Source organism: Cyprinodon variegatus, unplaced genomic scaffold (genome assembly GCF_000732505.1).
Source record: "Cyprinodon variegatus isolate N-32 unplaced genomic scaffold, C_variegatus-1.0 Scaffold1234, whole genome shotgun sequence".
Classification (NCBI taxonomy): domain Eukaryota; kingdom Metazoa; phylum Chordata; class Actinopteri; order Cyprinodontiformes; family Cyprinodontidae; genus Cyprinodon; species Cyprinodon variegatus.
The window spans coordinates 137,670-151,259 of NW_015151687.1; the positions used below are offsets into that span (position 1 = coordinate 137,670).

Consider the following 13,590-nt stretch of genomic DNA (forward strand, 5'->3'; position numbering starts at 1 on the left):
ATGTAGTGTCAATGGAGCTGAGAAAGTTACTAAAACAGTGAGGATTTAATTCCAGAGCTCAAGGACAAAAGGATGTAGTTTTATTAGGTTTGTGCCTCACGTTGCTCACTGATTAGCTGGTTTCTTTTGTAACTTTATAAAATGTTTTTTGTTTTGTATTAACATCCTTTAACAGCATCATTAGGGGGGGATCAGGGGTGCAGAACAATTAATGGTCCAAATACACGTCCATTTGAGTACCTGTAAAGAACAGATGTAGAAAAACTAAGAAAAAAACTTTTATTTTTCTCATTTAAAACAAAACATTGACATTTTTAAATAGAACAAAACATCCATTTCATTGTGATAAAAATTGTCATATAAATATAATCAGTCAGAAACACTTATCCATATTTACATCTAACATATTTTTAATTTAAATGGCGTCGATTCCATAAAATATCAACAGTGGTCCCCCCTTGAGGAAAAAGGAGCAAACCTGACATACTTTGGTCTTATTATTCATTATATAAACACGTGGTTGACATGAGTCCCGTTTCCCCACACAGCAGTAAGTTAGTCAGTATTCAGACTTATATTGAGCAACGATCCAGGTTTGGTCGACACGTCCTCAAAGCAGCTGCAGCCCATCCACAACGCTGCCAGCTGTGAGGCCGTTCTCCAAAGCTCTTTGATAGATCTCCAGCGCCTGCTCCAGAGGAAGAGCGCTGCCCTCGCTGGTCTCAATGATGGCGATGGTCTCTCCAAACTCGTTACACATGATGGTGGGGGTCCCCTGTGCCTGAGAAGAAGATTATAAGGGAATCAGTGACAAGAATAGTCCCAGGCTTTGCAAAACATGCTTTGCTTTTCCATACAGAAGATCTTTGACATGGACTGTAAGTTGCCTGTACTTATAACTTGTAACAGTGAAGGGAAAGTTCATACAGAAACACATATGCTACGTTCACACCGGACAGTATTGAGCAGCAGAAGCAGCCGGTTTATATGCAAAGACTATGGTTGACGTGAATCAAAAGTTCCTGCAGTACGTCTAAAGCAGCAGGAGCAGCGCGTCTTGATGCATCTGAAGCGGCGCCACATGAGCATGTGATGCGCTGGACGCACTGCACAAGCAGCAGATGCTGGAGTTGAAAAAAATTCAACTTTTGCTGCACGACGTGCCACATCAACCGATCAGAGAAGCCGATCTGGGAGCTGGCAGGGAGACAGACACAGCACTGCTGATGCAGAGCGGTGTGATCACTCCCCTGAAACAGTTTATTAAAGCCTACATTAACTTAAAATGTCGAAACCTGCCAGCAAAATATTTTTTACTTCTTTCACTTGTATTTATCTGGTGCCTGCATTTTGTAACATCAAAGATGCTCTTGAGGCGCGTCGGATCTTATGTGTACAGGCATCAAAAATGAAGCAGCAGAATATTTTTTGCAGCTGAAATCGCATTTGGTGTGAATGTAGTATGACTATGTTTACGTTAGTGCTCCAACATGTGGTTTTGTTACGTTTTTTGGCAAATATGTCGCTATGTTGATTTGCATTATTGTCCAGGGGCCTTTCCAAGTAATGCAAAACAAACAGGATGGGATTCCTATTAGCCGGTAATACAAAGCCTGGGGCTTTCAGTGGAAATGGGGCTATAGTGGTGATTGAAGATAAAACGAGTCGTGCTGTTTTGTATCCACACCCTGTTACACTGACCCAACAAGCACATTTCTGTTTAAATAATAAGGAATTTAAAAGGAATTGGATTATGTGAGGTTAAAGTTTTGTAGTGACGTTATAACCCTCTAAAACACAACAGATTTAAAGAAACCAAATAAGAACTTTTCTATAAATGAAACATTTAAACGTTGCATTAAACTAAAACTAAACATTTTAGATTTATAACTATTGCTCTAATCTCCGAATGTGATGGATACCTGCTGCAGATCTGAGGTCTGGATCTGGATCAGCTGAGTTTGCCCGTTAGCCAGGTCCATCAATGACGTATCCACCACTGCCACTGCCGTGCTGCTGGCCTCTGCAGCGGCCGCCTCCTCGTCCAGTCTCTGCTGCCTCGCGTGGGTCTTTTTGTGATTCCTCAGGTTGGAGAAGGTCTTGAAGGCTTTGCCGCACAGCTGGCAAACGTGCGGCCGCTCGCCCGTGTGCGTCCTGCGGTGCTCTGTCAGGTGCATGCTCTGGATGAAACCTTTTCCGCAGATCTCACAGCGGAAAGGCCGCTCGCCAGAGTGGGTGCGCAGGTGCTCTCGCAGGTGCGTGTTCTGACGGAAGCGCTTTCCGCAGACCTGGCAGGGGAACGGGCGCTCGCCGGTGTGGACGCGCTGGTGGAGCACGACCGCAGAGGACGACACAAACAGTTTGCCGCAGATGGGACACTGGTGAGCTTTGGGACGCTTTCCTTGGGTGCGCTGTGGGCGCGCACGGCCCGGAACGAAGTGGCTCAGTCTGTGAAGCCGCAGGTTAGAAAGAGAGTTAAGCTTTCTCCCACAGATGTTACAGTCCAAGGCTCCTTTAACCAAACTGGCTGCATCTCCTGACTCTACCACTGTTGTTGAAGTAGAGGGTTCTGAGGGGTTGTGGACCTCCGTGTTCTCTGGAGCCTGGACCAGCGTGGGGTGCTGCTCCACACAATGACTTTCCCTCCGACTTTTGGTCAGGAAGCCGGCTTCACAATGAGGACAGGGAAAAGGAGCCGGAGCTCCAGGATGCTGAGTAAAGCGGTGCGCCGCAAGTTTGTTGGGCCAGCGAAATGTGGCGGGGCATTCTGGACAGGTAAGTTTTGGGGCGCTTGAGTGCAGCAGGCTGTGCTGGCGGAGGTTGGAAGATTGGGAAAAGGAGCGATAACACACATCACAGCGGTACGGGCGAACCCCAGAATGGATGAGGGTGTGACGCATCAAATTGGCCAACAAGGAGAAGGTTTTACCGCAGTCCGAACACTGGAAGGGCTTCTCCCCTGTGTGTATGCGCATGTGGTTCTGCACATGAATCTGTTTCTTGAAGGACTTCCCACATACGCCGCATACAAATCTGCGCTGTGACGCGTGGGATTTACTACGGTGGTGAGCAAGCAGCAGCTGGGAAGGAAACGTTTTCGAACACAAACGACAACAAAAGGAGCCTTTGTCTGCCGAGGAGGGGGCTTCCCCTGAGGCTGCAGAGCCTGAAGTGGACGTAGCTTCATCTGGAGAAATGGAGATCGTGGCTCCTTCCATAACAACCTCCTGCTGCTCATCAACATTTCCTTCAACTGCTTCGGACTCCTGCTTCCTGCCGTCATCCTGTTCCTCCCCTTCTCCACCTGCTTTCACAGGGCGCTGAGACCCCGGCTGTGGTTCCCGCTGTGGTTCAGGCTCCTCCTCCTCTGTGGGAGGGTCTTTCTGGTTGATGCCTCTTTCTTCACTTTGGCATTTCTTCTTCTCTCTTGCTCTCTGCAGGATCTCCAGCGCAGTAGCAGATGCTCTTTGTGGAGGTGAAGCCTAGAGAACAAAGATCATATTACACTGAGGCTGCTGAAACAATACAATCAGTGGGGGGTGTTGTGTCATTTCTCACCACAAAGATCTGAGCAGCCACCGGAGCTAAATCCTGGCAGAGGTGGGTCCGACGATGGTAGAGGTATTTAGTCATGTTGGTGAACGTTTTGTGGCAGATCTGGCACTTGTGAAATGGATCTGCAACGTGTATCTTTCTGAAAAGGATCAAAACAAAGAAACGGTCGACAAAAATAAGCAAATAACAATAGGAAGCATTTATAACAGGGGTCCAAGTTCCCACCCGGCTCCCTGTATCCTGATGCTGGTTCCCACTTGGAAAAATTGGTTTATTGAAAGGAAAAGCTGAAAGCATCAATTAGATTTAAATGAATCCTAAAGTGATCTTTAGACTCAGTACACCATGAATGTTAGGTTATATTATATGCTGACAAAGGTAAATGTATGAATGAACCTAAAATTAACGCAGCAGCATCATAGCTGGTACCTCCTTCATCTGTTATAACCAGCATGGCAGCATTAACCCAGATTTTATTACAGAAACAAAGGTTCTTTTAAACATTCAGACAAATATACCAGTCAGTTACCGATAGAGGCTCAAATAAAAGATTTTAGATAAACCTGCTGGCTTTAACTAAATCGGAGCTTAACATCATAAAATGTTTCTGTTTTAATGACCTTTCTAAAGAGCAAAGGTCAAACTTCTGCCTTTTATTATAATTATGATGATGCCGCTGTAGCCTTGGACTATTATTATTAAACTGTTTTCACTTCTATTGATCCTTTTCCACGTGGAGATTTCCTCGACTAACTAAATAAAACTTTATTTGCACGTCTTTGAGGCCCTTTCAAGATTTCTTTACCTTTAGAATGAGCTTCCGTTTCTTAAATGACATGAGCACATTATTGGGCAATAAGCAAAGCCAGGCAGAGACATGTTTGTTCAATTTCTGCATTTTCTCAGCAGAAAACCTTTCAGTCAGTATGGGCTGATCTGATCTGATGCGAGGATTCAGTCAATGTAAGCCTTTCCTGCTTTTTACAGTTGAAGAGTCCTAACCTAAAGCTCATTAATCTTAGCAGAAGCCTCCTTCTATTGATAACAGGTAGTAAATATTCAAGGCTTACTCTGTACTTAAGTCCTAATTAAATTCTTCTGGAAATACAGACTTTGACCCCCTTACTGTGACCAAACACTGACCTGTGCATGACGAGCGTCATCTCAGTAGTGAATCCATTCCCACAGTCCACACACAGATACCGTGCAACTCCTGAATGTGCGCGCATGTGCGTCTGCAGTGAAAGGGCTTTCTTGAAGACTTTTCCACACTCCGGACACTCGTGTGTCCCTTGCTCGTGCACACGCCTGTGAGCTGTGAGCCGGTTGACAGAGGTGAAGGTGCGGTTGCAGAGCTCGCAGCGTAGGGGTTTGCCCACAGCTAGTGTTTTATACTCTACTGCCCTGTTCTTCAGATCCTGTAGCTTTTCTGCAGCCTCCTCCCTCCCTCGCATCTCCTCTATTCCGATCATGACCCCCGGCCCACCGCTCTCTTTGTCCTGGCCCAGGAAGTGCTCCCCCTGGTGCTGGAGGAAGTCCTCTGGCGTGCTGAAAAGTAGGGAGCACTCCGAGCATTCATAAGGGTGAACGAGCACCATCTCAGTGGACTGCTGCTGCTGGCTCTCACTGGGGGCCAGTCTTAACTCCAGTCTTTGAACGCCATTCTCCAGAACCTCCAGCTTTGCAGTAGAGCTCTGACCCAGAGCAGAGAGCAGAGGGGGCTGCTTGGAGCGATGCTGGCTGGAGATGGAGGAGCCTTCAGCCAGAGCTTGAGCTGTGAGGATCTGCAGGTGCATGGTGGCAGAGCCAGGAGTCGGGGTCACAGGGGGCAGCAGGTAGGAGCGGGACGCCCCGGCCGATTTGGGGGTAGACCTACGTTTCTTCTGTTGTTGCTGCTGCTGCTGTCCCTGCTGTTGTGAAAGAACCTAAAAAAGCCAAACACAAGAAAACGATGAGAAGCTCAAGCAACGTCCAAAACATGGAGCCTTTCACTCAGACAATAAACATATACAATCTCATATCCAACACAGATTTGGATATTTTTCCTGACAAAAAAAAAAAAAAACTGTCAAAAACAGTTTAAATATTAAATACTAGTTTCCCTGAAAAAGTCAGACAAAACAAACACTCATAGCGTTATATGGAGCGTAGACAAAGCACCTGTGCCAGGATTTCTCCAGCCTGCTGCTCACTCAGCACAAATTTTTGCATGTTGATAGGAGTGATAGAGCCGTCCGCCTGCACCATGTACTCCTGTCAACACAAAAACAAAAACAACAGCTTACTTTTCTGGAAAATATATTTAAAAAAAAAATGTCAAAAATGTGGTTAATGTAATATAATAGGTTGGGAATAATTACTAAAGTGACCATAAGTCTAAGAACATTCATATAAATCCAGCATTTTCTATGGGATCATCATCACCAATTAAAAGTATCTGTATGTTGGTTATATAAGGTTTGCAAGACATTCCCTAAGAAACTAACTGAGCAGAGGAATCTCTCCCGGCATGATGTTGTTGAACTGCAGCTTAACATATTTACAACAGTGACAGATCAGCTGGAAGCTGATTGGTTTGCCGGTGATGGATCAGCTGTTTCGGGTGTCTTACAGCCGCCGTCGTGTTGCTGTGTGTGCTGCTCCTGCTATGTGTTCGGCGGTGCTCCAACCAGGTGTCAGGGGAATCAAACAGAGCCAGACAGTCCAGGCACTGGTACTGAACCGGTCCGTGGACCTGAGCCTCCGAGGTGGCCTCCTCTGTCTCCAGGACCTCAGACTCCACTGAAGACAAAGTGTTTAGATGTTTAAAGCAGGTTTAGGTTACAAGTTATTCTGTATCTTGTTAGTTCAAATCTCTTCTTATCTTACTGGCTTCGTTTCCGTGTTGGAAAACTGAAAAATCTCAACGGATTTGTTTTTTTTTAATCCTTCAGAAACAATCGTGTGAAGGTTATACATAGCAAATTTTTATATTTCAAACTTTTTTAAAACCAAAACAACATAATCATTTTCTCCCACACTGTTTACATTTGATCTTTGGTGCACTTTAAGAAAGGGAAATGTCATGAAAGCCATACAAAACAAAATTTCATTTTGCATACATTCTGTGAATATAAATTGACAATAAAAGTTTCCTAAGTCTTAGTCTAAAAAAAAAAGAGGCATTATAGATCAGAAGCCTTTTCCAAATAAAAAAAAAAACTCTTGTGAGTCCTATTAGGTAATGTTGGCCGTTACTTATTTTCCACATAGGACCGGGTTCATTTGGGGATCAGTTTTCCTCTAAATAGATCAAGGAATACTTTTAAACCTATGTGTTTTACTCTCATTTTATTTGAAATCTGGATTTAGTTTAATGATTCTAACACTATAAAGGTGACAAAAAAGTTAATTTAAAAGAAAAATGCAAATGCCTTTTTCACAGTAGTGTACCATGTGTTTGAATGACCAAAAGGATCAGATTTACACCAAATAAGAGTTTGAGCTGGGACTTGGAAATGTATGTTCAAAGGCATTCTCTCTATCCATTCTAAGATCCAGCTGTTTCGAATAAAACACTGTAAAATTCTAGCTGTTTCATGCAAGAAATACACTAAAAGATTTTTTGTTATTAATGCAATGAGCAGTTGTTAGACATTCCACACAAAAAAATTGAAATCCATGTTATTTTACTTTATATAAACTGCTCCGTGCTCCTCTTTTATTAAAATAATAGTTAAATAGGTTTAAGTATGTGGAAGTAATGAAATGGAAAAGTAAAAAAGAAATCTGTTACAGGACGTTTAATATTTAGTCTTTTACTTTACAGATGTGATGATCACCTTGTTGCTCAACCTCCATCCCAGCCTCCCTCATGTGCATCTCCTGATGCTGCAGCAGCTCCTCTGCATTAACAAGCAGGCTCCCACACTCCAGACACTGGTAGTGCTGACTCTGACTGAAGTCTGGGGCAGTCTGGATCTCCGCTCCCTCACCATCAGCTTCCTGGGTGGTGTGGATCTGCTGGTGGATCAGCACCTCCTCCAGGGTGCTGAAAAGCTGCTGGCACTCGCTGCACATGTACTGGTGCTCCACGTACATGTCCTCTGCCTCGTTCTGGTCCGGTTCAGTCATCGTGGAAGTGTGACAGCGAGGCTGATGACTTGTTATGCTTGTGAGTTTATCATGGGCAGAAGTCTGAACCAGAATCAGTGAATGAAGGCAACTTCTGGTATCTACAAATGTGGCATTCAGGCACAGCTGCGAGAAATGACAACAAAAAGAAGTTCTGTAACTTTGAAAGGTGCAATTTAGATCCTAAACAGTAATCTTTATTGACATGTAGAGAGAAACATATATTGATAAACGAAAAAACCCTGTAATGTTCACAAAGGGATGATAAGAGAAACGCGGGAACAAACAGACGGTCGTTAGCTAAAGGCCCATTGATGCTAACATGAGGAGCTAGACTGACTAAACCCCCAAAATGATTCAATTCCTTCCCAAATAAAGTCGTAAATTGTTTACAATGTGTGATGGCGTATGGAGAGCTGTTGGCGGCGCTCCCTCGGATGATGCAGACCTGTTTCTAGTCACCGCTGTTTCCTGACAGCGGCGGCCCGGTACGTCGGGCGGTCCGTCAGGCGGCGCTAGCCACTTTTCCCCGCAGCTCTACGGCCACAACGGCGGGCCCTTCTTTGCCCTTACCTCTCATTTACTGCCGTCCGGCCCGCCGCGTGCTCTTCTCTGATACTTAATACACTCGTTTGTCTTGGTTGGCAGTCCTTTCAAAATGGTCGCAGCGTTTAAAAAAATGTAAAACATATAATTGCCCACAAAAACAAAGATTAGAAGGCGTGTAAAGCAACGTTTAACCGTCTGAAGCCCCTGTTCCTATGCTAGATGGTCCAGCCCACTGCGGTAGCGTGGATGTTTCAGCTCCTGTGATTGGACACAGTTACTGTCAATCATTATTTGTATACTAATACATGGGAAATGTAGTTTTTTTGTGTATGGTTGATTTTTTTTTTTAATTCCTCCTAAAAAATAAAACTATAAAATATCAGAATTTGTATTCTTAACTTTACTTTTTCAGATTAATTTGACTATTTAATTAATATTGTGATTAGAATTTTCTCTATGGAAGAGGAATAGGGCAACTGAAAAAAAATTGACTGATTTTAGAATTTTATTTCAGTATAATATCAGGATAATATTTTCTCATATTATACTGAAAAGAAATACAAAAATAACTTTTTTTCAAACTTTTTTTATAATCTCAGAATTCTGACTTTTTTCTCGGAATTCTGACTTTAATCTCAGAATTCTGACTTTTTTCCCGGAATTCTGACTTAAATCTCAGAATTCTAACTTTAATCTCAGAATTCTTAAAGCTAACAAACATGTTAGCATTAAGCCGTAGCCATGTCTATTTTAGAGACTGGCTCTCTTGTTTTAATTACCTTCTGCTCTACCGCTCAACGACTTCTTTCTGCAGCTCGTAAATGGTTGAATAATTGCATAATTTTCCACCAATGTGTTACTGACCCTTCCAAACAATTGTGAAATGTGCATTACCGCCACCAACTGATATGGAGTAAAGCAAGGAAACAGGAAACGATTCACCCCCCCCAAAAAAAAAAAAAAAAAAACCTGTGTAACTTAAACCCACATAATACTAAATCACATTTGCCCATATAATTTTAATTTACTCTAGGTCATCGTAATTCTGCCAGTTTCTGATGGTCCCATCGGTCCTCCCATCATGCTTCCAACCATCTCCCAGTTCAAATCTTTTACGTCCAGATATTTTTCTGCAGCCTTCACTATTATTTTGATTTTTTCTGTTTTTTTTGTTGTCTGTGCAGTACAATTAATCACTTCCACCATGAAAAGAACAAAATTTGTTTTTTTAACAATTAATGAGTCTTCATCAATTTTTGGAGATTTCTCTAGAGGTTTGGAATTTGCTGTGTGTTGAACTGTAGGTTTGGGTTTTTCTGACTGAGATTGGATCCTTTTTGCAGCTTCAGCGTAGGTTATTCCGAGCTCAAATTTCATTTTTTTATTTCCTCAGACCTTTTGCTTGCTTCACAACCACGATAAGCAGCAGTATGTTCTCCACCACAATTACAGCATTTTATTTTAGCTTCTTTTCCACATTTACCATATTCATGCTCTCCTGCACACCTTCCACATCTCTGTTTCCCTTTACAAACTGCTGCAATGTGTCCGAATTTTTGGCATTTGAAACATCTCAATTTTGACATTATAGCTTATGTAACCGATGAATACTTTGCTTGGTAATTGCTCTTCCTCGAATTTAATTAACACCGATAAACTGTCAGATCGTTCTCCGTTTCTTGTTGTTTTTAACCGTTTTACTTCTTTTACTTTTGCACCGCTTATGTTTTCCAGAATCTCTTTTTCAGAAATTTTTAGAGGAACTCCTCCAATGACTCCCCTGCTGATCTTTTTGTTCTCCATTAAGCTGCACTGAACTCTTATCCCGTCAATTTTGTTGAATCGTATGGCTTTGCCTTGCTGGGCGCTGTCTCTGCAGTTAATTAGCAGGTCTCCACTGTACAGAATTCTGGCACCTTTGACTTCTCCGACAAGTTTATTGATGGTTTTTGTTAAGTGAACCGGATTCCAATTTGTAAAAGAGTCTGCCTGATTAACGACTTTGAATATGACTTTGAATTAATTTTGTTGTGCTGTGGAATGTATGGATTGCTCATCACTGGATTGTTCTGAACTAGATTCCCCTTTAACTGATCTCTGTTTTTTCCGCTTTTTCTCATTTTTTGATGTTGCTATCTTCCAACCTTCATTGTCACTATTTCCCTCTTCCATCCCACAAGAATCGCTTCCTGTTTCCTCACTACTCACGGCCCAGGACATTTCTCCACAAGCAGCTTCAAAACACGCGCCATGCACCAAACGACCATCCAATCTTCTTCCTAAAATGGAGTCACACAGAATTAACAACCTCTTCTTCTTCTTCTTCTTCCTACCCTCCCACTTCTCTTCCTTCATGGCGCCTATCTACAAACCCAAGATTATGAGATTAAAGTCAGAATTCTGAGAAAAAAGTAAGAATTGTGAGATTAAAGTCAAATTATGAGAAAAAAAATCAGAATTTTGACTTTTTTCCCCATATTAAACTGAAATAAAATTTAAAAATCTGTCAAAATTGTTTTATTTTTTTAGTGTCCCTAATCCTCTGCCATATTTCTCAGAGTTAAACAATATATATATTTAATATACATATTCATATATATTTATCTCTATTATGTTGTATGATAGCGAAACTTTTTTTACTGTTAACTTTGTTGAACATCTGACTCTAATTTACAGGTACATTTTGGTCGTTTAACAACTATTTTATTAGGGATGTCCTGATGCAGCTTTTTGATTTCTAATACGATACTCGTGTAGCGGCATGGAGTATTGACCAATACAGTCATTGACCCGATATAACCCGATAGAAAAGTTTTAATCAAATTATATTGTTCAAATAGAGAATAATAGTAAAACAAAACTGCTTTAAGAATAACTGACCCATGTATTATTTGAAAAATTATTACATAAACCTTAAACAGAAGTGAAGAAAAGTGTAGTGTTCCTATCAGCTTCTTGGAGGTTTTAGATGCAGGCCCAGTATATTCAGATATTTGATTTTCGGTTGATTCAGTTCAATCCAAAATACCTTATTAATCCTAAAGGAAAATCAAATGGTGCAGTAACTCATATGGTATATTTTTAAACAGGTGTGTTGTAGGTGTTGATAACTGTGGGCAGAAAGGATCTTCTGCATCAGTCCGTCTTGCATCAGATTTGGAGAAGCCTTGTACTGAGGACACTCTGTTGTTGTTTAAAAATCTTCTGAAGAGGATGCTCATTGTTTTCCGTAATGTGCTTCACTTAATGAAGAAATCTTCATGAAAGAATCTCAAGAGGTTCTGGAGGAGTTCCTAGAACAGAACCAGCCTTAATTAGCTTGTTGAGCTTTTGTAAGTCATTAGCTCTAATGCTGTTACCCCAGCAGATGATGGCAGAGGAGATCCCACTCTCCACAACAGACTATATCAACAGAAGATATGCAGCATCTTTAGAAAGTGCAATCTGCTCTGTCCCTTCTTATAGACGGCTTCACAGTCTAGTTTGTTGTCCAGGTGAACTCTAAGGTATTTATACCCCTCAACCACCTCCACATCGTCTCCTTTGATGTTATTAGATTTCAACTTGTTCCTGTTTCTTTTGCAATCTGCAACCATCTTCCTTGTGTTGTTTACACTCAGGACCAGATGATTGTTTCCACACCATGCCACAAAGCTCCTCACCAGCTCCCTGTACGAAGCTTCTTGTCCATCTTTGATGCACCCAATGACTACAGGGTCATCTGAGTATTTCTGTAGATGACAGGACTCTGTCTGGTACTGGAAGTCAGTGGTGTCCAATGTAAAAAGGAATGGAGAGAGTACCGACCCTGACTAATTTCTGATAATAATATTGAATTAGGACCTCCCGACATGTTATTGCCTCAGTTTTTTAAAAACATTTTCCTGTTTGTTTGTTTGCTGACAGTTGATGGCAGGCTTGTTTCTTGTTTTAATTTCCATAAAGGCACTTTTTGTTCCACTCTGAAAACTTTGTTGAAAAGTCCTCCATACATAAAAATGTCACAAAGTGCACCTACTGCGTGTTTATATGTATGTTTGTTAAGTTTCTTTGGTCAAGGACAATACATAAAAGAGAAAGAGAGAAAGAGTATTACACATGACAACAATTCAGCTGTTTGTTTTTTTTGTAAAGAGGTTGTCTAGTCAATAGCTAAATTGCAAACCCTGTCTTTTATTGGACTTATCTTGAAGATCCATCAAGATAAGACTAATCAGTTCATGCTCACACACGCATACTGTCCTTTTGGAGACTTTGCACTGACTTCCTTTCATTTGTTATAAATTTTTATGGCCTAACCCAGACCCTTCACCTAACCAGTACCACGATATAGCTAACTAAACTCAGTTTACACATTACAAAACTAACTCAACTCCAGAAGAGAACTTTCCCTCATAATAACCAGTTAACTCATCCCAACAAGTACCTGCAAGTCCCCACAATTTACATATTCGTGCTAAAAATGGCTATACACTGTTCTGACAAGGTAACAAATATACACATCCACACACAGCATAACTAAAAGGTCACAAAGGTCTCTGGTCAGAAATATCAGGAAAAAATTTTTAATTTTTGACAGATACAAAATGCAGGATGCCTCTGCAACATCCTGGATGTGGTCGAAAAAATGATTTCTCCATTTTCTCCATGAGATCAATGATGTTGTTATTATTATTATTATTATTATTATTATTATTATTATTATTATTATTATTATTATTATTATTATTATTATTATTATTATTATTATCATCAGCTGATATTAGTCATTTTAGCATACTGCTTGGCCTGATTATTAATAAAGTGCTATTAACAACCATATTTATTTTGATCTTTTTGTTTTTTGTTAAATGTTATTGGTAGAAGGAGGTTGGCAATTTGGAATGTGACAGTGAGAGTGATGCACCACAGGACTGTCTGGTTTAAATCAGAGAGAAGAAATATCAGTGGATTTGTCATATTGTCATGTTTCTAAAGGTAAGGGAAACATATGATATTGGTAAATTTTGGCTGTCAGTCTTAACAGTAATGATTATATTGGAAATTGCTATGGGCCCTAATTTTCAATTGGGCAATTCATACCAACTTTGACAACCTTGAATACAAAGCAATTCTCCAGATCTTACTTTAAGGAAGCAAAGTTATGTTACTGCAGTTAGTAAATTTAATGAGCAGCAGGTCAATTGTTCTTTGTTTAATTAATTTTCATAATCTGTTAGATTTTATCAGATAAAAAAAACTGATGGGATCAGAACCCTAATAAAAGGGAAATTTTGTATTTTTTTTCACATAATTATATTTAAGGGAAATAAACTGGTCAAGATGTGTTTTATAAACATTTGCCACTATATTTGATATAATGATTTTAACAAC

General features: G+C 40.9%; 1 protein-coding gene across 3 annotated transcripts; it reads right to left on the reverse strand.

Moving 5' to 3' along the window:
- Nucleotides 1-275: 275 nt before the first annotated feature.
- On the reverse strand, nucleotides 276-8,442 carry znf574 (zinc finger protein 574). 3 transcript variants are annotated; one of them, XM_015401581.1, is made up of 8 exons: nucleotides 8,242-8,442; nucleotides 7,377-7,794; nucleotides 6,167-6,336; nucleotides 5,716-5,808; nucleotides 4,699-5,480; nucleotides 3,559-3,694; nucleotides 1,923-3,482; nucleotides 276-781 (listed from the first exon to the last, which is right to left on the reverse strand). In XM_015401581.1, the coding sequence occupies exons 2-8, from the start codon at nucleotides 7,666-7,668 to the stop codon at nucleotides 611-613; spliced, it is 3,204 nt and encodes a 1,067-aa protein (XP_015257067.1). In that variant the 5' UTR covers nucleotides 7,669-7,794; nucleotides 8,242-8,442; the 3' UTR covers nucleotides 276-610. The 3 variants fall into 3 exon arrangements, with proteins under 3 accessions (XP_015257067.1, XP_015257069.1, XP_015257068.1); XM_015401583.1 differs by lacking the exon at nucleotides 8,242-8,442 and adding an exon at nucleotides 8,117-8,226; XM_015401582.1 differs by lacking the exon at nucleotides 8,242-8,442 and adding an exon at nucleotides 8,062-8,196.
- Between the last annotated feature and the right edge of the window lie 5,148 nt (nucleotides 8,443-13,590).